The 24,697-nt window shown below is 35.2% G+C and overlaps 1 protein-coding gene across 5 annotated transcripts; it reads right to left on the bottom strand.

Annotated features, from left to right (window-relative positions):
• Positions 1-478: 478 nt before the first annotated feature.
• On the bottom strand, positions 479-24,400 carry dtnbp1a (dystrobrevin binding protein 1a). Of its 5 annotated transcripts, none has more exons than XM_051131033.1 (10): positions 23,997-24,400; positions 23,323-23,376; positions 22,214-22,264; positions 21,970-22,030; positions 21,748-21,880; positions 17,820-17,952; positions 17,065-17,087; positions 5,318-5,473; positions 4,575-4,718; positions 479-2,025 (listed from the first exon to the last, which is right to left on the bottom strand). In XM_051131033.1, exons 1-10 carry the CDS (start codon positions 24,050-24,052, stop codon positions 1,733-1,735), a joined length of 1,104 nt encoding a protein of 367 aa, XP_050986990.1. In that variant the 5' UTR covers positions 24,053-24,400; the 3' UTR covers positions 479-1,732. The 5 variants fall into 5 exon arrangements, with proteins under 5 accessions (XP_050986990.1, XP_050986994.1, XP_050986992.1 ...); XM_051131037.1 differs by having other exon boundaries at positions 4,575-4,709; XM_051131035.1 differs by having other exon boundaries at positions 22,214-22,261.
• Between the last annotated feature and the right edge of the window lie 297 nt (positions 24,401-24,697).

The following is a 24,697-nucleotide window of genomic DNA, read 5'->3' as shown; positions in this document are numbered from 1 at the left end:
TGCATTTAAACTGCATTTTGAAAGTTCAAAATCGGGGCACCACTTCAGTCCATTATATGAAGAAAAATGCTGAAATGTTTTCCTCAAAAAAACAATTTCTTTACGACTGAAGAAAGAAAGACATGAACATTTTGGATGACAAAAGGGTGAGTACATTATTTGTAATTTGTTGTTCTGGAAGTGGAGTTCCACTTTAATGTTAGCACTGGCTCATTAAATAATATTACTGCCTTTTGATTTTAATGAATGTAATAGTATATATTAAAATTTCCATTAACATTTACTTGTGTTTGTAGCTCCAATGTTAACAAATGCAAACTCATTGTGAAAGTGTAATTTTTTTAAAGCAATTAATAATTTTATTCAGCAAACATGCATTAATTTGATTACAAAAAAAATGTATTATTTCAACACTAGTAATAAAAAAATATTTTTGAGCTGTAGATCAGCAATGTGACCCTAGACCACAGAACCAGTCTTAAGTAGCACGGGTTTATTTGTAGCAATAGTCAACAATACATTGTACAGGTCAAAATAATCAATTTTTGCTTTTATGACAAAAATCATTAGGATATTACGTAAAGATCATGTTCCATGAAGGTATTTTGTAAATTTTCCACCATAAATATGTCAAAACCTAATTTTTGATTGTTAATATGCATTGCTAAGAACTTCATTTGGACAACTGTAAAGGCGATTTTCTCAATGTTTTGATTTTTTTTGCCCCCTCAGATTGCACATTTTCAAATAGTTGTTTTTTGGCCAAATATTGTCCTATTCTAACAAACCATACATCAATGGAAATCTTATTTCTGCTTTCAGATTATGTATAAATCTCAATTTTAAAATTACCCTTATGACTAGTTTTGTGGTCCATCGTCACAAATTGTAATAATTTATCACAATATCACAAGTTACACTGTATTGTGGATGAAATAAGTGTAGCCTCGGTGAGTATGACACTTTTTAAAAACATTTAAAAATCCTACCGAAGTAATCTGAAGTAATTTCTTATGTAAACCCATGCAGTCAGACTTTACTCTTTCTTTTAAAAACCCTCAACCTTCATTTCACTGCAGTTAGCGTGATAACTCAGTATTTTTTCCCGAGAGGTAACAAGGTTTGAGAGCAACAGCTTGCTATACGGGGAGCCTGTAAATTCTGTAACCACAGATGGTCCAAATGTTCCCAGCTATTTTTATATCAGAGACGCTCTGTGAAATCGTTGGTGGAAGATATTTCCCTTAGATCACTACGATTTGAATTATCAGTCCTACACTGAGATTGTAGTGAGGCCTGTGGTATTTCAAGGTATATTTTATTTCAGAGTCTTTCAATCGGCTCAATAACGTCATATGCAAAATGAGCTCTGCATTACAAATTCATGCAACATACATCAGTGATATTAGCAGGAACACTGTAAAATGTTTATTATTATATAATTCCGATGCAACAGGTAATACGAAGATTTGTATCATACATTGTGTTAATTTTTTTTGTATTGGGAAAGAAAACAAAAATCACAGTGCTAAGAGTCTGAAAGAGCTGCTCTCTAGGGCTGAGCACAAACTGCATTCTATAAGGCTCCAAAATCTTCATCTCAAAGTGTCGCATTAAGCCACGAAGAAACATCTGGCTTGTCTTCGGCACTCCTTCTGTCTGAGCCTTGATGTAAAACACGTTTTCATCTCCAGAAACCAACTTAAACGAGTGCGTTTGCCATCCCTGGCCACTAGGGGGCCTGTGTGTCGCTGTCGTCTGAGCTTTTGAGCGGCTCTGTTTCTGGGAGACCCATGAGGGCTGTGTCAGCCTGTACCTCCTCCTCATCTGACTGGACCAGTGGAGAGTCTCCGTTGCAGCTTTCCTCGCTGCCATCCTCTTCATCCGGACCCTCGGTCACGCCGCTGATGGTGTCGGTGCAAGAGGATGAGATGGAGGAGGCGGTGTGCCGTACCTCTGTCTGTGAGGGCACCTTTAGGCTGATCTCTGAGGGGGACGAGCCGGGTTCCAGAGTCGGGCCACCTGCTGAACATATAGAACAAGGTTAAAATGTGTCACGCCATCTATTTCAGAATATTAATTAGGCCTGAAGTGCAGTCGCAACCTTGAATACTTATATGCTATGAGAGACACAGTAAGAGTCTAATGGGTTCACAGTCATTCTACTCATTCCTGCACTAAGACACAAATCTGCACTTGCTTTTTGCATTTTCTGAGTACCTGCAGTATTTAGTGGAATGATAAAACTACTACAACAGTGCCTTGCGAAAGCATTCAACCCCTCAGGGGTTGGTTTTTGCCCTGATGTGCATTTTTCAGCTGTTAGACCTTTTATTGAGACGTGTGTGCCTTTCCAAATCATATTCACTTCAATTGAATTTGCCACAGGTTAACTCCACTAAAGTGCAGTAACATCTACAAATGATATGAATGCTCCTGAGCGAAATTTCAAGTGTCCCAGAAAAGGGTATGAATACTTTTGCAATGTAATGTTTCAGTTTTTTTTTTTTTTTTTATTTCTAATAATTTTTTCAAATTTGTTACAAACACATTTTTCCTTTGTGATTATGGTGTATGGAATGTAGATTGATGTGGGGGAAAAAAAAAATATTTAAAGCAGTTTAACATAAGGCTGCTACATAAAACATGAAAAGGGGTTTGAATACTTTCACAAGGCGCTGTATCTTCGCACGTTTATAGTACGGAAGAGAAGAAATAGTTAAAGTTATTTTTGTTTTCTTTGTGTACAGGCTTTGTACAGATACTGTGAAATTAAACTTTAAACAGGACTTTCAAGGATTTTTAAGCACTTCTTTTTTGATTTATAAGGATTGAGAGATCTCACTTACCAAACAATGCCTTCTCTTTCAAATTCTAAAGCTAAATAGATAAATAAAAATATATACACTAATATAAAATGGCAAAAATAAAGCACATGCAAAGTATCACTACTAAAGTATTACAATATATACTACACTTTTACTATAGTAAAACCATGGTAAATTTTCTTAAGGGATCTGTATTTATGTATACTTTTTTGTTGTGTTTTTATAACTGCCCTACCTGAATGGTTTGATGTTTTCTACTGTTTAAGAAAAAAAAAATTGCGACATCGCTCCAAAATCCTGATCTGAAACATGATTCGCCATACGTGATCCGAAGTCTGGAACCGAATCAAATAATTTGCAAACCCACACCGAAGTCCCGATCTGAATCAAACGATTCACGATCCACGCTTTAAAGACTGGATCTACATAATGATTCACAAACCATCATTTCAGATCAGGACTCGGATCGTGAATCATATGCCTTCATGTATTGCAAATCATTTGAAGTCTGGCCCTGTGTCCCAGTGTGCATACTATCCACCCTATCTGCCCTAAAAAGTAATGAAAATTACTACTATCACATATAATATAGGATAGATAGAATGCACATTGGGACGCAGGCTGGGACTTCAAATTGTGTATCATGAATCATTTCATTTGAATCATTCAATTTGTAAAATGATTCACAAACCCATTCCGATCTAAATCAAATGATTAGTAATACGCAAAGTTTCGTTAGGGTATGTCGAAAAACTCTGACTGTATTTTCTCCCTCAACTTCAAAATTGTCCTATATCGCTGTTTGAACTTTTTCGTTAAGGGTGTTTGATCTTCCTTGCATGTTCACTTTGCAAATAGTGGGTCGGTACTTCTGCAGCAATGTAGGATGATTTTGAAATGATTTTTAAAGTTGAGGGAGAAAATGCGGTCTGAGTTTTTCGACATACCCTAACTGTCTTGAGTCAGAATACACAGAGTTTAGGGAGAGAAAGTCAAGACGAGCATCTGAGATTAAAAAGTATTTAAATTGTATTTTTTAAAATGAAAATAACCCATCGTTTCACTAGACAAGTCCCTTCTTTCTCAGCTGGGATCGTTAACAACCGCATTTGGGATCGTTTGAAGCCGCATTTAAACTGCATTTTGGAAGTTCAAACTCGGGGCACCGTATCAGTCCATTATATGGAGAAAAATCCTGAAATGTTTTCCTCAAAAAACTATTTTTTTATGACTGAAGAAATAAGGACATGAACATCTTGGATGACAAGGGGGTGAGTACATTATCTGTAAATTGTTGTTCTGGAAGTGGACTTCTTTAATTTTCAAAAAGTCTAATTCAAGTACTTCAAGCACTTTAAGCACCTTGTATGAACCCTGCAGAAAACACTGTGGCTGAACCACTGACATCACATGGACTATATTAACAATCTTTACTACCTTTCTGGGCCTTGAACATGGTAGTTATGTTGCTGTCTATGCAGGGTCAAAAAGATTTCATCAAAAATCTTAATTTGTGTTCTGAAAATGAACAAAGGTCTTACGGGATTGGAACAACATGAATTAATGACAGAATTTTAAATTTTGGGTGAACTATTCCTTTAAGTACTAGGATTTCCAATGTCAAACTCTTTGTGTGTGAGCCCACTTTGCTAATTCTGATATTTGCAAAGTAGTTATTTTTGTGTTTGTTCTGTAATAAATGTGAAAAAGGCACGAAATCAAGTTTCATTAACAGCACAACCCAACCTGTGTCAGGAGACTGAGCGCTGCTCTCTTCCCCTACGGAGCTGAGGAAGACATCGAGAGCCTCGTGATCGGACACATCCGTGAGATCCATTTGTTCCAGGAGGTCAACATTCACCTCCATTGAGGACATACTGCCTATTGGATCTGCCCCAGAGAAAGAAACAAACCATAAATACATCTTTTACTTTGTGAATCCTAACATCAAACCGGCTGATCACATCAAAGCCTACAGAACAGAAGATTCAGTTCAGGAATATACAAGCAAATTCACATCACAATACAATGAATGACATGAGAACGGAAGAGCTTAGGACAAAGAAGATGCAGGGGAATGCATAAAGTACCTCACGCATCAGGGCAGCATTAAGGCAGGAGACAGGAAAGAGAAGACCATCAGTTTAGCATCAACATCCTCACACAAGCGCTTTAACCTCTCATTTAACATAGTAACAGTATGTTAAAATATTCATGAAGGGAAGAACACCGCCTTGAGCAGCGCATCATATAGACCGACTGTGATTCAAATTAATTTGCTGTTATTTTCGTAAGTTTACTAAAAAAAAAAATAGCATTTTGACTACTAAAACAGTTTACTGTCATATATATTTACTACTAGCTTCTAAACTCATATCATACTATGTGAGGAGAACAAGTATGAAAAGAAAAAGGCTTGTTGAGAGCATTACAAATCAATTTCTGAACAAGTATGTGGCGAAGTGGTCCTTCTAAAATAAGTAACTGACCTCTCCTGTCGGTGATCTGGAGGTATCCTGTGGAGAGGTACTGCTCCATGTCTTGCTGAAATGCCTCTTCGAAATACTTCTGCCGCTCCTTTAGCTTGACCTGCTGCGCATGCTCCATCTCCAGCACTTTCTGGGCATGTTCTGCATCGAGCTCCGCTAAAGAAAGACATAAAACACCAAGTAGGTTACAAAATGACAGAGAGAGAGAGAGAGAGAGAGAGAGAGAGGGGAAAGAGAAAGAGAAAAAGATGGGGGATGGAAGCACAAAACGAACTGGAAAAGGGAAGTGGATTAACCCTTAGAGAATTGATGTAGAAACATGCAACATCTGCTTATAGCAACTAAACAGTATTTCATATAACACAAATAAATGATAAACACATTAGATTAAATGATACTTTAGGAAAATGTTCATTTTCACTAATTTTTCAATACATACATGCTACAAAGACACATAACAGCAGCTCATTTTTACATCAACAAGTTAACCAGAATGCATTTTTCACCTTATTATCTCCTAACACGATAAATTCACAGAACATGGTCACTGATGTATCAAGTTGAATAATCACTGTGGGTGAATTTTAGCAATCTTCTCCTATAATATAGACCTGTAATATAGTTTTCATAATTCTCAGCATGTTTTTAACATAGAGAGATCAATGAAGCTGCACTGCAAGCCTCCAATTACGCATAATCTAGAACTATATACCAGGATCACTGAACTTAAACTTATCTAGAAGTCATAGCATATATTATTATACACCGCCATTCAATAGTTTAGGATCAGACTTTAGTTTAGTTTCAGTTTAGGATGTAGACTTGCAATGTTTTTTAAAGAAGTCTTTTATGCTCTTCAAGGTCGCAATTATTTGATCAAAAATACAGAAAAAAAAAGTAATATTGCAAAATGTTATTACAATATAAAATAATGGTTTCTATTTTAATATATTTTAAAATATAATTTATTCATGTGATACAAAGCTGAATTTTCATCAGCCATTACTCCAGTCTTCAGTGTCACATGACCCTTCAGAAATCATTCTAAGACGCTGATTTATATTTACAATTATCGATGTTGGAAACAGTTTTGTTTTTGATACTGTGATTCTTTTTTTTAGGATTCTTTGATGAATAAAAAGTTAAAAAGAACAGCATTTATTCAAAACAGAAATCTTTTCAAACAATGTAAGTCTTTGCTATCACTTTTTATAAATGTAACACATCCTTGGTGAATAAAAGTCTTAATTTTTTTCAAAAAAAAAGAAAGAATAAAAAATGTACTGACCCCAAACTTTTGAATGGTAGTGTATACTGTTAGCATATAGAAAATTCTAGAATGTAGAAACTGGTTTCCAGCACTGATAATAGATCTGCATATTAGAGTGATTTGTGAATGATCATGTGATACTGAATACTGGGCTTTGATCACAGGAATAAATTAGATTTTAATATATTTTATAATAGAAAAACATTCTTTTACATCGTAACTACATCTCACAATATAAAAATTTTCTCTGTGTTTTTAATGAAATAAATGCAGGCTTGATGAGCATAAGAAACTTATTTTAAAAGCATTAAAAATCTTACTGTTTGCAAACTTTTGAACTGCAGTGAATTTTAAAATAAAATTTAGTTCTGTGGTGGCAAAGCAGAATTTTCTTATTATTGGTTGTGCTGATTTTTTCAGGATTCTTTGATGAATAGAAAGTTCAAAAGAAGATTTACTGGAAATATCATTTATCATTTTGTAACAACATAAAAGTATTTGATCAATCACGTTTGATCAATTTAAAGCATCCTTGCTGAATAAAACTATTACATTAACAACGCTGAAATGTTGCACTCTTAAAAAACCCAGTGCTGCAAGAACGTACATATAAATGGTTTTTAACCAGTTGCTTCTTAAAAACACATTTAAAAGTGAAATAATAATCTCTGATATTTCTAGAATTGAACTATCCAACTCCACACACAAATGTTCGAATATTAACACAATACCATCTCTAATATCTGTCTGATATGCATTTCCCAAGACTCTTTGCAAATATCTAAATCAAACCTTAGACATCTAAACTTCAAGATAACATTGCATAAATTTTCAAACATGCTTTCTAAAGCACATCAAAGAACAAGATCCTACACAAGTATTTTTACAGCATGCTAGCTTACCACAGAACGTGACGGTTTTCTAGTAGTGGTGGCAGAGAGCGCAACGCTTCTTTTGTGTGATATGAGATGCAGTTAAATTCTTTATCTTTTCACAGGAAGTACATACTTTTCTCTGAAAAGCAGGAAGCCTGCCTGTGCTGTTTGAATGTCACTGTGGTGTTTCTGGGTGTGAAGTATGTTTAAATAGATATGGTACAAACATCCTGTCGAAGCTTATGGTGACATCCTAGATGCAACTTATTTAAAGGTTAATTTGTCCACCAAGAATTACAGCTTGAGCAAAAAAAAAAAAAAAAATTCTCTAAAACTCTCCAAACAGAAAATATTTCAAGACATGGTCATCGCCATGCATTGAAAGAACTGTTGAATGCATGCAAGTATGCACATAACAACTGCAAATACTGTATTAGAGCAGACTTTGTCTACCGTTGTAATGCTCCTATGTATTGTGTGAGGAACAGAAATCCATTGATGAAGCGGTGAAATGCGCCTCTGTTATTAGGATGTGGTCTTAACCACAGTTCTGTCACGTTCCTTTTAAACAGATGCTGGTTATACAGTGTTAAATAAAAGGCAAAATGTAAGCATGCTCACTAGGAAACCATTGTTGCCCATTTCAGCACAATATTAGCCTTGCAAAAAGGGGCTATGTAAATGAAGTTGATGCAAGCAGATTTAAAATGAACTGAATATGTATGCATGTATTTTCACGATGCTAATTTAGCAATGGTATTTGGTTGACACACTCCTCTTATACCACCTAAGCTAATAACCTGCTTCAATCCCTCACGCTTGTAAAATCGATATTTCACAGCAGGATCATCATTATCCAGTCTCTTTACAGTAATAACACTACCTGTTGAAGGAGTAAAAATCAATGTGTTTTGGTTTTATGCAAATTTAAGGTTTATATAAATACTGGCTTGAAGTTAATGACAAATAACATGATTCTTTTTCATATTCAATATTAAGATTTTAGGCTAACATGTATATTGTATGCATAGGGAATATTTATAAACATTTTATTGAAAAGTTTGGGTCAGTAATATTTTTTGGCTGCATTTAAGCTGTTTTCTATTTTAATACATTTTAAAATGTAATTTATTTCTGTGATACAAGGAGCCATTGCTTCAGTCTTTAGTACGTCATGATTCTTTAAAAATCATTCTAATAAGCATGTATTTAAAGGTATTGTATCATAGTTTCTACAAAAAGATTAAGCAACAATGTTTTCAACACTGATATTAAGAAAAAATGTTTCTTAACAGAAAATAGAAAACAGTTATTTCACAATATTAAAGTGAACCCTGGGTATTGAGACTTGTGTGGCTTAATATAATGTAATTGATGCCTCTCACTGAAATATGTAGTTGAAAACTGTAAAAAGATTTACGTTATTTAAAAAAATCCACATTGTTTTTATACATACTTTGGACTATAGGGGGCGCCATTATTTAGATGAAGGGAAATGGTTGGACTCTGTGAGCTACTGGCACCACCTGTTGTTATTTTTACCACAACACAACTTAGAAAATAAAACACTGATATGATACCACAGCTACTGAAAGAGCTTACAGGTGGCAATGGATGTAAGTGTAGGCTTAAACCAAATGCCGTACCATTGTTTTTTCCCCACAAGGAGTCTAAATGCCCTGGATATCAAGTGAAATCAGCACTGAGAAACTCCTTCAGTGGTTGCAGCGTCATGATAAGCGTTGGGACGTTTGCATCCTGCCAGGATGGCATCTAGCGTTTCTTGTCTCTGCCGTTTGTAAGCTTTTTCAGTTGCTGTGGACTACAAAAAGCCTCAAAGGCATCAGGGCTAAAGTGGAGAGAACAAAGCTGCAGGTCTTTAGGAAGTTTGATTTGTCTGCAGCAATCTTTCCATTCTTTTCCCCTCTTTTTAATCGCTAGGAAAAGCAGTGAAGACTTATATGTTCTCATTGCCCTTCAACTGAAAATTACAACCAAAAGCCACATAATGTTGCATCATATTAGTATTTTATTTTCCAAGTTGTGTTGCAGTAAAAATAAGTTGTTTGCACATGACGTCATTGCTATGGCGCGAAATGCAGCTGGAGGGCAGGAAGTGATATTTCTCCATAGGAATCACTAGCATAAACTCAAAAATGACTATGTTTTGCGTTGTTTATGGATGCTCAAATTGGTCAAACCGAGAAACCACAAAATATCTTTTATCATGTATGAAAATTTGCTGTTCATAAGGGGGGAAAGGCAAGAAATTGACTTGAAAGCGCAGGGAAAAAGTGGCTTGTAAACCTCCGTCTGTGGTCAGGAGGAGAGTCGGATAATGCTTGTGTGTGCAAATGGTCAAGAAAAGATATAATATGTTAAGATATTAATAAAGAAATATATAAATATATATAGGGTGAGACAGTGAGAATTCACCTAATGCTAAACGCCACACGTAGACACAATTTAAGATATTATATTTGTAGTTCCAAAAGCGTCATTGATTATAACGGAACATTGTGAGATTGCAATAAATTGAAGTGAGTGACAGCTTTCTAGTGACTATGGAAGCGCTATTTGCTCGCTTTCTATAATCAGTTCGGAATTTAAATAAAAGTTTAGCTTTACGTGCTGCTAACAGGACCAATAGCCACAAAACCCTGCACCAAACCCTGAAGCGAACTTTCAGGAGTGACTGAAAAAGCAGAACGGATGAGATGGAGGAAAGTCTGTACTGTACAAGAGAAATGTATAAACAGAAAATCACAACATATGTGGGATGTGATCCTTATGTTATGAAGAGGAGTGATTTTTCAACTAAATTGAAATAGCTGCCTCATGTTGCCTGTCATTGAGGCGGTGGAAATAAGCTACGCAACTAAGCCTGACAGCAAACAAACTCTTTCGAACGTGATTCCTACATTTATATGAAGGATGCAGGATATATGTTACTCCTGAAACTACTGCTGTACAGGGTTTTTGGCCATTGGTCCTGTTAGCAGCAGGTAAAGCAAAACTTTTATTCAAATTCCGAACTGATTATAGAAAGCGAGCAAATAGCATAAAAATGTACTTTTTTTTCAAATTCTGAATTGATTATAGTCTAGAAAGCGAGCAAATAGCGCTTTCATATAGTCACTAAAAAGCTGTCACTCACTTCAATTTATCGCAATCTCACAAGGTTCAATTGTAATCAACTGTAAATATATCTTATTTGCATTGTATCTATGTGTGGCATTTAGCATTGTGTGAATTCTCACTGTCTCACCCTGTGTCTATTTATATATTTCTTTCTCTTAATATTATTATATCTTTTATTAACCATTCGCACACGCAAGCATTATCTGACTCTCCTCTTGACCGCAGACACAGGTTTACAAGTCACTTTTCCCTGTTTTTTTTCAGTCAATTTCTTGCCTTTTCCTCCTTATGAACAGCAAATGTTCATACACGATATGAAATACAATTTCTCAGTTTCACAGATTTCCATAAACAACTGAAAACATAGTCATTTTGAGATTCTGCTACTGATTCCTATAGAGAAAAATCACTTCCTGCCCTCCATCTGCATTTCGCGCGTCCTCAGAATCACGTGACTGCAAACAACCTATAGCAACAGGTAGCTCCAGTAGCTCACCAAGTGCAAGAATTTGACATCATTGAAATACCAGCGCCCCCCCATAGTCCACAATATCTATAAAACGATGTGGATTTTATTAAATATCGTAAATCTTTCATGGGGCTTCTACTACAAATTTCAGTAAAATATATAATTTACGCTATATTAAGCCATACAAGTTTTAATACCTGGTGTTCTCTTTACCTTTTTCTTAAACTGTATTTTTGATCAAATAAATGCAGACTTCCAAAAAACATTAAAATAATGTAATTATACTAAACTTCCCCTGTAGTTTATGTCTAATTACACTTTAGTTACTGAATAATTATAGTAGATTACTTGACTCATTTAAACGGCTTTACATGCATGAAATGGACTTATTATTGCCTTTGACGTCACAGATCAGGAGAGCTGCTAATGAAAAGACTGGTAGTGTTCTTAATACCCCATGAACATAGCTATTTTGAGCTTCAGGTGGGAAAAAAAAAAAGCAGACAGCAGAACAGAGCAGCTATAAGCTGCCATACTTCCATGGGGGTCCTACAGCATCTGAGCAAGTGCCACTGAAAAGTGAACGGGAATGCTAATAGCTTTCTCATTCATGATTCCATGTCCACAAGCACTAAATCATGGATATGGCATGAAAGAACTAAGTCTGCGGGGATAAGCTGTGCCTTTCGTCACATTTTCCATTGCATACGTGTGACAGCTAATGATAGATGACGGCACGGGATGAGCCTCGGGCTCTCTGATCACACTTGTCACATCCTCCACACACATTCCTCAAAAATGAAGGAAATACGTTAAGAATGTTTGTCAGGGCCAATGCACAGACAACCACAGCTAAAACTTTCATGGTCTGCTCAATGCAGGATTTCACAATGACAATTTTCATAAAAGCTCCATCAATCGTCTATTAGGAAAATGCTGCACCAAACAAATAATAGCATACTGATCAAAGATGGTGCATCTTCAAGCTAATCGTTGGAGCATCTGGCAGCAGACGCTAATGCAGGTTCAGCCCTAAGGCCAGACAGGTTAATGACTCATTCTAATGAGCTGACCTGCCTCCACACACAGAACAGAACCTCACAATCCAGCAGCAGGAAGAGGAAACTGAAGAGGAATGTATAAACACTTGTCTTCTGGACTGACAGTTCATTCAACACATGGATGGTTCAATATCAGTCATCTGTCCAAGCGCAGTCAATTAGAACAGACAAAGAGCTATACATAGTCTCTGGTTTGTATGAGCAAAATCTTCTCTTACTGTATTTCTTAAACCAAAAGCTTGTAGCAATCTTGTGTTAGAAACACATTGAGAAATGTGTGGACAAATCAGGAACTACAATCTCTGAAACTACTGTGGGGTGAAATCATCTCTATTTACATGTTCAATGTATTCTTAAAGGTCCAAGTGTTTGTATGCATTAAAGCCACAAGTCTGCACCACCAAAACACCGCAACATGTCAAATAAAAAAACACTATGTTCACAAAAAGGTGGCATCAAAGACAAAAACTAAATGTAGGGCCCTATGATTTCTGAGATGCGGAAAACGCGGAATACGGTGATAAAAATGGAATTTACTGTATTATGCGGAATGTCACGGAATTTGCCACATTTTGGACAAATAAATCAAAAGTAGGTCAGGATACTTATATATAAATGTGATATGGACTAGTGTCTGTGAATATTAAGCTACAAAAAGACTATTTAAATATGAATCCTGCATATTCTGAGTGTCTGTGTGTGAATGAATGCCGCAGACATGCGGTTTCGTTTACTACATACATACTAAAGCATGCGTGACGCTTGCTGTGTTTTCCGCTTCTGCCGCCTCAATATATGAGTACATGAACTGCCCTGAGAGTCATTTCATGAGCATTTTACAGTTTATTGTGAGAAAACCTATCGTCATAGGTTGTTGCTGTATACAAGCAGAAACTTAAGGTCTTTACAGCAACCTCTCAAAATTAATTTGAAGAAACTGTGACAGAACTATATTACTTAATGTAACCAGAAAAACGTAGTATTTCTGAAAAAAAAAAAAAAAAAGAAATAAAAGAAAATATTTTTAAATAAAATCAATAAATTAGAGACGCTTTTCATTATTAGATTTAAAGAAACCATTAGAATTCAGAAAATTGATGGAAAATAGAATTTCACTAAAAAAAAAAAATTAATTTGAGAAAAAAATAAAGCACATTTTATTGGTCCTTAAAAAAGTAATTTTTGTTAACTTTTAATAAATTGCTGTTAAATTATGTAAGTTTCATGATTTTAGTTAATTAGACATGCTTTTTGATTAATAAACATAATTTAACTATTAAAACAGAGTCCAGAAAAATTTAAACAAAAAAATAAAAAAAGCAATTCTATTCAACAACTCATGTTGCTGTGATGACATATAGCTAATTCATAACATTCAATGGGTTAAACAGCTCGTAAACAATTGAAGTGAGAAAATATGAGAAAATATCAAATAAACACACATGCTACATGGTGTTAAATTAATGACAAAATAAATGTGACCCTGGACCATAAAACCAGTCAATAAGCAGACCATAAGCAGCCCGGGTAAATTTGTAGCAAGAGCCAAAAATACATTTGTATGGGTCAAAATTATCGATTTTTCTTTTTTGCCAAAAATCACTATATTAAGTAAAGATCAACTTAATTTTTGATTAGTAATATGCATTACTAAGAACTTAATTTGGACAACTTTAAAGGCGATTTTCTCAATATTTAGATTTTTTTTTTTGCAACCTCAGATTCCAGATTTTCAAATAGTTGTATCTCAGCCAAATATTGTCCTATCCTAACAAACCATACATCAAGCTAATTTTTTCAGCTTTCAGATGATGTATAAATCTCTGTGTTTGTGGTCTAGGGTCACAAATTACAAAAGCACAATTAGGCACTTGAGTTATTTAAGACCTATGTTTCCTTAAAATTCTAGAACTACATTCGGATTAACATGTTTTCCATCATTTTTTAAAAAACATTCTCTGTCACATACAAAAAAAATAAATAAATACATCTTGTCCCAACAAAAGAACTGATTTAATGTAATTTGTTTGTTAAGCACTCATTCCATTACAATATAATGTCAATGCTCTCTAATGAAGGCTGAATCTCTGACATAACTTGATGAGACTGAAATGCTTGAGCCACCTAGAGGTTGCAGGTCTACAACTCATCTACTTAAACCCCAATTTACAAGTCAAACAGCACTGTGACTCTTTAAAACCTCACATTGCAGCGATGCTCTCCACACACAGCACAGCAGGAAATAACCCCAACCTTAAGTTAATAACTATAACAACTGGCTATCCATGACCAGAAGGTTTTTAAAACAGATTTAGAGCAACGTTTCTAGATTTGATGCATCCAAAAGTCTTTCATAAAAGTATAACTCTATGCACAGCATAGGCTTTATGACGGTTGGTAATGAAAAGGCACACAGACACAAAAGCCACTGTAGGCATCCTAATAATCTGCGCTGAAATTCCATTACTAAAGCCTGCCAAACCCAAAGATGACAAACAATGACTGCGAAACACCAATTCAAATCCCTTGACACACCGCCAGAACTGTGATACATTGGCATATCAAATTAACCGTACAAAAAAAGTGCCTGGAAACCTACAAGAATCTCTCATGCTGCTGTCCAGAGTTCCCGACGTGGACATTTTGTATTTCTCCTTGAAGAGTGCGGATGAGCTGAACGCAGGACCGACAAACCAGAGACTGCAGTTAAAGTGAAGCTGAAGAACGGCTAAACAAACATCTTTTATTCTGCCGCCGTTTTTATTCCATAAGCAGCCCTTCTATGGCCAGGAATGCTGAGACATTGCCTGCTCAGGGACACAGAGCTAGAGATGCAGCTGGAGTGAGGAGGAAAGCAGGGAACGTACCAATTCACAAAACTGTAGGGGTGAGGGTCTGTACAAATCTGAGTTTTATGTCCAATATTCGTCTTCGTCACTTGTGATCTCGGACTAATCTGTCGATCTTATCCTTTATACTACAATCAACTACACTTACGATTAATGTTAACAATTAGAGCACATAAATAGCGGCTATATTAGTGAATAATCATTAGTTAGCCAGCGCTAAAAAAACGCTGCAATCTGACAAAGCAGCACATTCACGCCGAATCTCAAGGTAACGATAAATCTGAATGTCTTTTATATATAATAAAGCTGCATTTTACACTGCACATACTATTGCAAATCACAGATCCCTTGCTCACACACAGAAAAAAATGAATTAACTAAATAAATAATTATTTTAAAAACTAAATAAATAAATAAATCAAGCATGAGGTGTGAAGTCTTGAAGCACACTGCCCACACAAAAGACGAGCCAATCTCAAGCAACACCACCTACGTACCAAAGGAAGTGTTATAAACAGTCTTTACCACTTTTTGCAGTGACAAAGGATGTTAAATAAATTTTACAAAAATAAAATAAACCTATCCTTATTCTAAACATTTACAGAATCTCAGATGACCTGAATTTTCTGTAAATAAAGGGCATGTGTAAGTGAACAATGATGCCGTGATTCTATTTAGTACAACATCTCTAACTGATACATCAAGAAGCTGTGATGATAAAAGCGATTGTTATTTATACTGGACTGTAGGTATGAACAGATGGAGCAGGCAGCCTCCCTTGGAGGTCAGTGTGGAATGAATGGCACCATGAGACCAAATAAAGACAGCAGTGGCCACTAGTTAGAGCACTTTTGCTCTCCCTGAGGTTAATTAGTGTCGCCTGGGTAATTACTACACAGTTTTTCACAGTTTTGAGCACTAAATCAGCTTCATGTGGTAAATAAAAACGCTAAAAATAACAAAAAGATTGAATTAAACAAAAAGAATGCTGGGTTAAATACAACCTAGCGCTGGGTGAAATATGGACATTCAATACATGTGAATTTCCAACCTATTTTGGGTTCATTTTAAGCAAGAAATATAGTAATTTTTAAGCAATAGTTAAGTTAATTAAAATTGCCCAGAAGGTTGGGTTCAGTTTTTCTTTTTTTTTTTTTTTTTTGTAACTAGGGCTGCACAATAAATCGCATGCGATTGTCAGGCGCTTTTAGTCAGTAAAGCCGGTACTTTGATTAGTAGTCAAAGTCTCTCACTAATTAAAGTACCGGCTTTAATCAAAGTATCGGCTTTTCTGACTAAACGCGCCTGACAATCGCATGCGATTTATCGTGCAGTCCTATTTTTAACCCAGCATTTTTTTTTTTAGAGTGTATGAACTATTTATCCTTCTGAACCCTACACGTCCACTATTGTTGACTCTCTGACCCTTCTTCGTTCTACCTTTAAATCAAAATTAAAAACTCTTTTTAATCAGTGGTCAATGACTCATTCCTTTTAGTGAACTAGTTTCATACACTTCTTGAGCATATATGATTTCTATAATTCTTGAGTCTAAGAAATCTGTTAAAGAAATTATAAAACAAAAATAAATATTTAATTTAAAAAAATGGTACATAAAAAATGATATAGTTATAAATAATTAAAATATTATAGTATTCTTTTAAAATGTAATATTTTAAAACAAATAATTATAGAATTATAAATAATCATACACACTCCCGTTCAAAAGTTGTAAAAAAAAAAAAAAAAAATTATAAAAGAAGGCTTTTATGCTCACCAAGGCTGCATTTATTTGATAAAAAAAAACAAACAAAAAAAAAAAACACTAATATTGTGAAATATTGTTATGATTTAAAATAACGTTTTTTTAGTTTGCTATATTTTAAGATGTATTTCTGTGATGGCAAGCACACAATTTTTAGCAGCCATTGCTTCGGTCTTTAGTGTCACGTGGTCCTTCAGAAATCACTCTAATACACTGATTTGATCCGATTGGTAAACACAGATATTATCTATGTATGCATTTTAGTATTAGCTGTGGAGGTTGTACTCTTTTTGGATTCAAAAAAAGATCATTCTTACCTTTGAAAGACTCCAGCTCTTTCCTAGAAAACAAATAAAGAGGGAGTTACATCAATGTACACATATATAGCACACGATCTCACCAGATGTCACATTAAGTCAGCCCCATTTAAAACAGGCCCAGATTCCTGAGATAAAGAGGCTGCAGCGTTTCACTGGCGCTGACAACTTTTGCATCTGTGTGTTTGTACTAATGAATACCCACACGCCGAAGGAGAAGGGCACTGAGAACTGAGCCCAGCTGCTTTCCAACTCACTGGGCAAAGCTGTAGATGTATGATTTAGCTGCAGGCTCAAACAGCAAGAGCATGCAGCTTCAGAAGAACCACGGATGCCTGTATGATTATACAATACACACACACTGCTTTCCTTTAGCCTATATGCTATTTGCGCTTTTCATAGAGTACAAGGATATTTGGGTGTTTTCCTTAAAGTTTATATCTGTGTGCGGTTATACACTGCTTCTGTGCAAATCTGCAAAACACACTGTATGCAGTTTCACTGTAATGATGAACAATCTAAACAGCAGGTGTTGTATTGCTTGTTCCACAGACTCCTATTCAATACAGATGCTCTAATTTGTCCTCAATATTGCCAGCGTGCAAAATATTGCCAAAAGGACAAGCTATGTTCTGTTCTTCATAAACAGATCCTTCATGTTCTGCAGTTATTCTGACTTAATGAACATAACAGACACATTAATCTGTCTGGGGATTTATTTAAAAACAAACAAACACTTTTTTTTTTTTTTTTACCTTTTCTTGATCTTATAATTTTCCAGCTGCAGGATCTGAAAGTGCTTGAAGCGCTGATGCTCACACTGAGCACACAAATCCTCAAGATAGAGCAGACGACTCTCCATCTCCTCAAAGTCAGCCTCCAGATGAGCTGTGCAAAAACATTAAAGACTAATAAGTTTTATACCTTAGTAGAGGAATCAAACTAGAACCATATACTGTTACTACTAGTTAATGAGTTCTACAGTTCTGATTTCAGATGCAAGGTATGGTGACATTTTTCCATTTGCATTAAAGGGATAGTTCACCCAAAAATAAAAATTGTGTCAAAATTCTCACCCTCATGTCGTTCCAAACCCAGTGTTCACCTTCGGAACACAAATTAAGATATTTTTGATGAAATCCGAGAGCATAGACAGTAACACGACTTCCACGTTCAAGGCCCAGAAAGACATAAGAGAACTTTCATTTTTGGGTGAACTATCCCTTTAAAAACATTACATCCTCTGCACATACAGTAATACTTCTTACATTTCAGACTATGAACACAAATGGCTAAATAATGAATGATAACTGACACAAACTGTTTGGTGTCAGTGTGAGAGGCACAGAGGCAGGACTTAATACAGCTACATAACACCACCAAGTGGCAACACTAAAAAGTGCCTTTGATGTAAATGAGAATTTACAATTCTCTCTGAATTCACCCTCTAAAACCTCTAAGGGAATGTGATATGTCTTATTTCATATCTGCTTACACGATAAAAAAGTTAGAAGAGTAGAAGGTATTTATACTTCATCACTTTATGCATATAAATGAAATAGCAAACCAACCGAACAAGTATGCAAATTGGAAGGTCACTATTTGCATTTCCTGTATTAAAGAGTTAGATTACACAAAAATGAAAATTTGTCCATTTTTTATTCACCTTCAAGCCATACTAGGTGTAGGTGACTTTCTTTCTTTCAGACAAATCCAATCGGAGTTATATTCAAAAATGTCCTGGCTCTTTCAAGCTTTATCACGGCAATAGGCAGGTGTTTCTGTTCAACAGGTAAAAAAAAAAGGGCAATAAAGTGCAATCCATGCAGTGGTTTTTAATTAATCTGTAAAAACAATATCTCCTTTTTCAAATCTAGCCATTCTCAGATGTCTGTTGGTGTGGCGTCACATCGACAAAGCTGCTGAAGATGCAGTGGATTACGTTTGTTTGTGAAGGGAATGCACCTCCTGATCTACATAAATGGGTCTATGTTCACGGAAATCATTCGTGATCCAGCTTATAAGGGTATAAGGGTTTGTTTTTTAATGAATCTCTGCAATCACCTTTCCTAATAATGTGCTAGTTAGCAATTTTTACGGCTAAACGTGCTAAATGCGGCTAAAGTAAACAGGCTTGTCACTCCACATAGAGAAGAAAGGGGCGGGGCAAGCAGAGCTTATTTGCATTTAAAGGAGCAATCCATCAGAATGGGTTGATTTTTGCACAGCTCACTTTGACTAGGTAAAAATAGTGTTGTTTTACAAAACCATTGAGAATTTATAACCAAAGTATATTATAGACTTTTCATTAAGACCCTAAGGAATAACAGCAACTTGTGGAAAAAGGGCATCTGATGACCCCTTTAAAATGTAGTTAAAACTAGCTTGTGCTCACTGGTGTACATTGAAGCAGCTCTGGGCGGGTGATGTAGGATGTCTGCGTTGTGCATGTGCCGCTCAGAAGTGATGAACACGAATGCGCAAGTGGAGAGATTAAAACAAAACAACGGTCATGAATTAGAGGATTTGTAAAGAAGAATGTCAGAGGATTTTGATATAAGCCAAGAGGAGACTGGTTTTCCCTTGTTAAAGTAAGGAAAATTTGCTTCCTTCGCTTCTGTAAACAAATGTTGGTTTTCACGAGACTCACTGGCACACATGCAACGCCGACGTCCTATTTACCCCCGGAGCTGTGTGAGGCACTTTTTATTATGGATGGATGAACTTTATTGGACTTGTTTTGACCTGTTCAAGAGAAACACCTGCCTATTGCCATGATAAAGCTGGCAAGAGCCAGGACATTTTTTTATATAACTCCGATTGAATTTGTCTGAAAGAAGGAAGTCATATACACCTAGGATGGCTTGAGGTTGAGTAAATAATGGGCTAATTTTTATTTTTGGGTGAACTAACCCTTTAAACATACAGCAGGGAGGGGGATATGACCAAAATCTTATATCACAATATGAGTAATTTTATTTCACAGTAATAATATATATAACAATATAGTTTTAATGACGTAGAAATGTCATAATTCTCGTCACCAGTGTCAATATCACAAAATACTAATACTAGCCTAAATAACAAATAAATAAATAAATAAATAAATAAATACTCAAGCTCACTAAAGACAAGTAAACAATTAGTGAATAAAAAGAACAAATAAATTACAACAAATTAGAACAAATAAATAGGAAATGCTACATACATTGTATAAAGTAATCAAATGCATAAAAGCACTGGATATTTGTCACTTTGCAAATTAAATATAAATTTCTTTTTATTAAAGTTGCAAAGTAATTTAGTCAAAAGCAGTGAGAGATTTTCTCTCTTCTTGTTAGACTAATATAAATGACAGAAAGCAGGAATATTAGACTGCTGTCACTTTAAGATCTGCCCGGAATAAATATATTGTTACACATGTGTTTTCTTTCTCAGCTGTTTGCTCTCACTTTATACCCTAATTACTGTGTTTATGAGGATACTTGCAAAGACGGGCATTTTGACACATACGAGAGTGCGTATTTAACTGTTCAAAGCCTATAAAGTGGCGAAAGTAACATTTCAAGACTCTTTCACTGCTTACTGTGTTTTAACAGCTTAAAATCACTTGTTTTTAAGCATGTAATCGCGATAGAGAAAATAGTCCAAAATCTCTGGTTGACAAATTTCTACCAGTTAATTGCGTCTACCGGTATATCGCCCACCCTTAATATTTAGTGCTGTTCAAAAGTTTTTTCGAAGAATTCAGACTTTTATTAACCAAGGATGCATTAAATTGATTAAAAGTGACAGCAAAGACATTTACAATGTTAAAAACTATTTCCATTTTCAACAGACGCTGTTTTTTTAAACCTTCTAATCACGCAAAAAAAAGTACATTCCAGTTTCACTAACTACAGGTGCATAATTGTATATTACACAAAAACATCATTTGTCCAAAACACTACAAAAGAAATCGCTGCAAAAAGAGCTTATAACAAATGAATGATCAGAGCAACTACTAGACTTTATCTGTCTGTTGTGTGCACTCAGTCTACACAATACATTTTGTAAGGGAGCCAAGTCTGAAGATTAATGCCTGAAGCTAATAGGTGCAATGTTACAGCATGAACAACAGCGACTGACATCAGCAGATGGAGCTCCACAGGAATCACTCTCATTACCGCCCTGTATAGCAGTTACACACAGAGTGTGAAGCATTGTGTGCAGACAAATGCTTTGCAAAGGCAGTCAAGGTGATCTTATTTCTTTGCTGTCACAGTAAAAGCCCCATTTAAGGCCAGGTGAGAACTACAATATGCATTGATTTCAAGGGTCTCATAAAAGTAGTACAAGTTTTATGAAATAATCATAGCGTTGTCTGAGGAACAAATGGAAATTTAAGTTATTATTCACTGATAATCCTCCCATTAATAGCAGCTCGTGTTTTATTATATTAAAATTTGGCAAGACGAGAGATTTTGCCAGCTGGGGATGAAGTTTCAAATATATGGAAGTTCACTTGAGTTTTGAGAACTATGGCAGAGAGGAAGATTTGTCAGTGAATCCAAATGAGCTGTTTAAAACTAATGTAACATTAACAACCTCCTTCTGTAACAATATTAAAAATATCTAAAAGATCCCTGTATGAATAACTCCACTGATTAAGATTCTTATGCGTAATGACTGTGAATGTCTCACCAATCCGTGAGGTGATAGTCTCCAGGTCCGAGAGGAAAGCAGGAATCTGCTGCAGTTGTTCCTGCAGCTCCAGCACTGCACCTCGTCTTTTCTCCCAGTGTGCACACAGCATCACGACCTCCCCGTCCACCGTCTGACAGACAGAGACAACCACAGGCTTTAGTTACCATAGCCACAGCACAACAAACCCTAAACTGTATAATATTAGATGTGTGAACTTACTTCCCCTGCCTTAGCACACTCTTTAGCCCGTTTATGAAGAGCCACCCAAGTGTCTTCATATCTGGTGAAGACAAAGGCCATACATTTCAAAATATGGTTATGAATATATTTATCAGTTTTAGGTATTTATAAAAATATTTCCCTGAGTATTTAAATGGATTCCACTGCATTAACTTTTTTGTTGACAGCACTGACATCATCATTTTTTGACATGGTTGTGTATAAAAACAGTAAAGTAACTTACCGACTGAGCAACTCGACTCCAGCAGAATATTGTGGAAAGTGTTCATCTCTTCTGGGAGAATATATACAATATATTTATATAAATAAATACACTACCAGCCAAAAGTTTTTGAACAGTATGTTTTTTAATGTTTTTAAAGAAGTCTCTTCTGCTCACCAAGCCTGCATTTATTTGATCCGAAGTACAGCAAAAAACTTTTTTTTTACCATTTAAAAAGATTCTTTTCTATTTAAATATATTTTAAAATGTAATTTATTCCTGTGATTTCTAAGCTGAATTTTTAGCATCATTACTCCAGTCACATCATTGTATTATTCTGATTTGATCAAAGAATCCTGAAAAAAAATTTACTCAACGGTTTTAAATACTGATAATGATAATAATTTTTAAAAAGTTTCTTTAACAGCAAATTAGAATATTAGAATGATATCTGAAGGACCATGTGACTGGAGTAATGATGCTGAAAATGTAGCTTTGATCACAGGAATAAATACATTTTACAACTTATTTAAATAGAAAAATAATTTTACTGTTTTGCTGTACTTCAGATCAAATAAACAGGCTTGGTGAGCAGAAGAGATTTCTTAAAAATACATTAAAAATCTTGCTGTTCAGAAACTTGTAGTGTATATATAAAATAAACATAACATAAAACATAAATTATATCAAGGACAAGACATATCATTTTGGTGTACGCATTTTATATAAAAAGCACATTAAATGTAAGTAAAGTGTTAAATATTTAAATATTTTAATGTTTAAAATATTTTAGATTAACACACATATTTATGTTAAAAGTTAAACAACATACTTATTCTGACCTGTACTTACTACACAATATAAAAGAAAAAGTGATCAGACCAAATTTTATTAGAATTTAAATGATTAAAACTTCTTACTGACAAATGCATAAAACTTAGCGGTCTGAAGGATTATGGAACAGATTCGTAAAGATTTAAAATGACAATAAGTTTTGGGGGGCTGTACTGTGATCTTTATATACAGTCTTTTAATGTCATCTAATGACTCCTGCTTTAAATATGCCTGAAAGGATTTCCTGTTATAACTAATGATTTATACTGAGAAAATGTAAACTTGCTATAGCTTACCTTTGTTTCTTCTTTACTTTCACCTCCTTGGATTTGTCACTCAGGGTCTTGATTCTGAAAAGTGTAAATAGTGTAAATATCTAAATAACACGCCTAGGAACAAAACTACAATATTGTATTGCTTTGTGTTTGGTTACTTATATTTCTTTTGTTCGGTTTATTATAAAAACATGAACCCAGTGTCATTTGGAAACATTTGCATTTATATTTCCATCGTGTTAAAAAGAAAAAAAAAAACATAAAAACTCAGAAATACTGTCTCGCCCATCACATGACGGTCAGCTGGAAGTTATTAGTGCAATTCCCAGATTGCAGTTGTTAGCATGCGGCTAACTGGACAGCACTGAACACCTCAAATGTGTCCCTCCTCCCAAAAATACACATGATTAAACGCACTTTATTTATATACCCAGCAGAATTTGTTTTGTGAATATCTAAGACAAAAACAAACTACACTCTTCGCTGTAAGTGAGATGATTAGCAGGCTAATTAGCTAGCATCCACTTCTCGGCTCTCCGCTGAATAGTGGACACTCTCATGAGGAAGCCAAAGCAGAAGTTGTGTCAATATTGTGTAATACCTGTACAGGTTGTAAAGGTCACCTTATTTTGCTACATCAACACCTTATTAAGACCCCTATTAAGTACGAAAGCAGCCAGGCAGTAAATACATACCCTGACGTGAAGTCCTGCTGCACCGTTTGCAGTCTCTCTCTGAAATTCTCAAACATGTCTTTGAGCTGCTTTAATTCTTTTACACAGGCTTGATGGATGACATCTAGATTAGATCTGTGTTTGCCTACAGTCTTTCACGAGGGCTTCAGTCATCCTTTGTCAGATGACAATGTCCTAATGTCCCGTTGAGGGCTTTGCTCCGTCGGACAACGTCTGCAGGACTACTTGGCTTATTCATGCAGAAACTGTTTTACCTTCTCAGTGGATTTTAATCACTATATTATTATCACACCCAGTTTGTCTAAAGTTAAAATTGTTATTCCTCGTTGTCTGTCAGAAAGCTAACATGAGTCCTTCCTGTACTAGTTAAACACACGCCCCCTCACTGAGAGTGAAAGTGACTGAAGGCTTGTTCAGCGATTCTCTAATTCATTTGAGCGAATCGGTTCATTTTACAGTTCGATTCAATAAAGCGTTCATACTCTGTATGTCCATATTGCTGTTAAATTTAAAAAATTAAATTGACCGTTATTTACATAGCGCTTTTAATAACATAGATTGTGTCGAAGCAGCTTTACAGTAGGAAAATCTCATTTTTTTAGTTAAAGGAAGTGTTAAAATGTTAGGTGTTTTTTGCATTTCCTGTAATGTGTTCATATTTTTTAAAATTCTCTGTGTAAAGTAGTTAAAATCCAATTGTT

The sequence above is a fragment of the Labeo rohita genome, chromosome 16, assembly GCF_022985175.1.
Source record: "Labeo rohita strain BAU-BD-2019 chromosome 16, IGBB_LRoh.1.0, whole genome shotgun sequence".
Classification (NCBI taxonomy): Eukaryota; Metazoa; Chordata; class Actinopteri; order Cypriniformes; family Cyprinidae; genus Labeo; species Labeo rohita.
The sequence above is the reverse complement of the archived record's forward strand: the minus strand, read 5'-3'. Positions and strand labels throughout refer to the sequence as shown.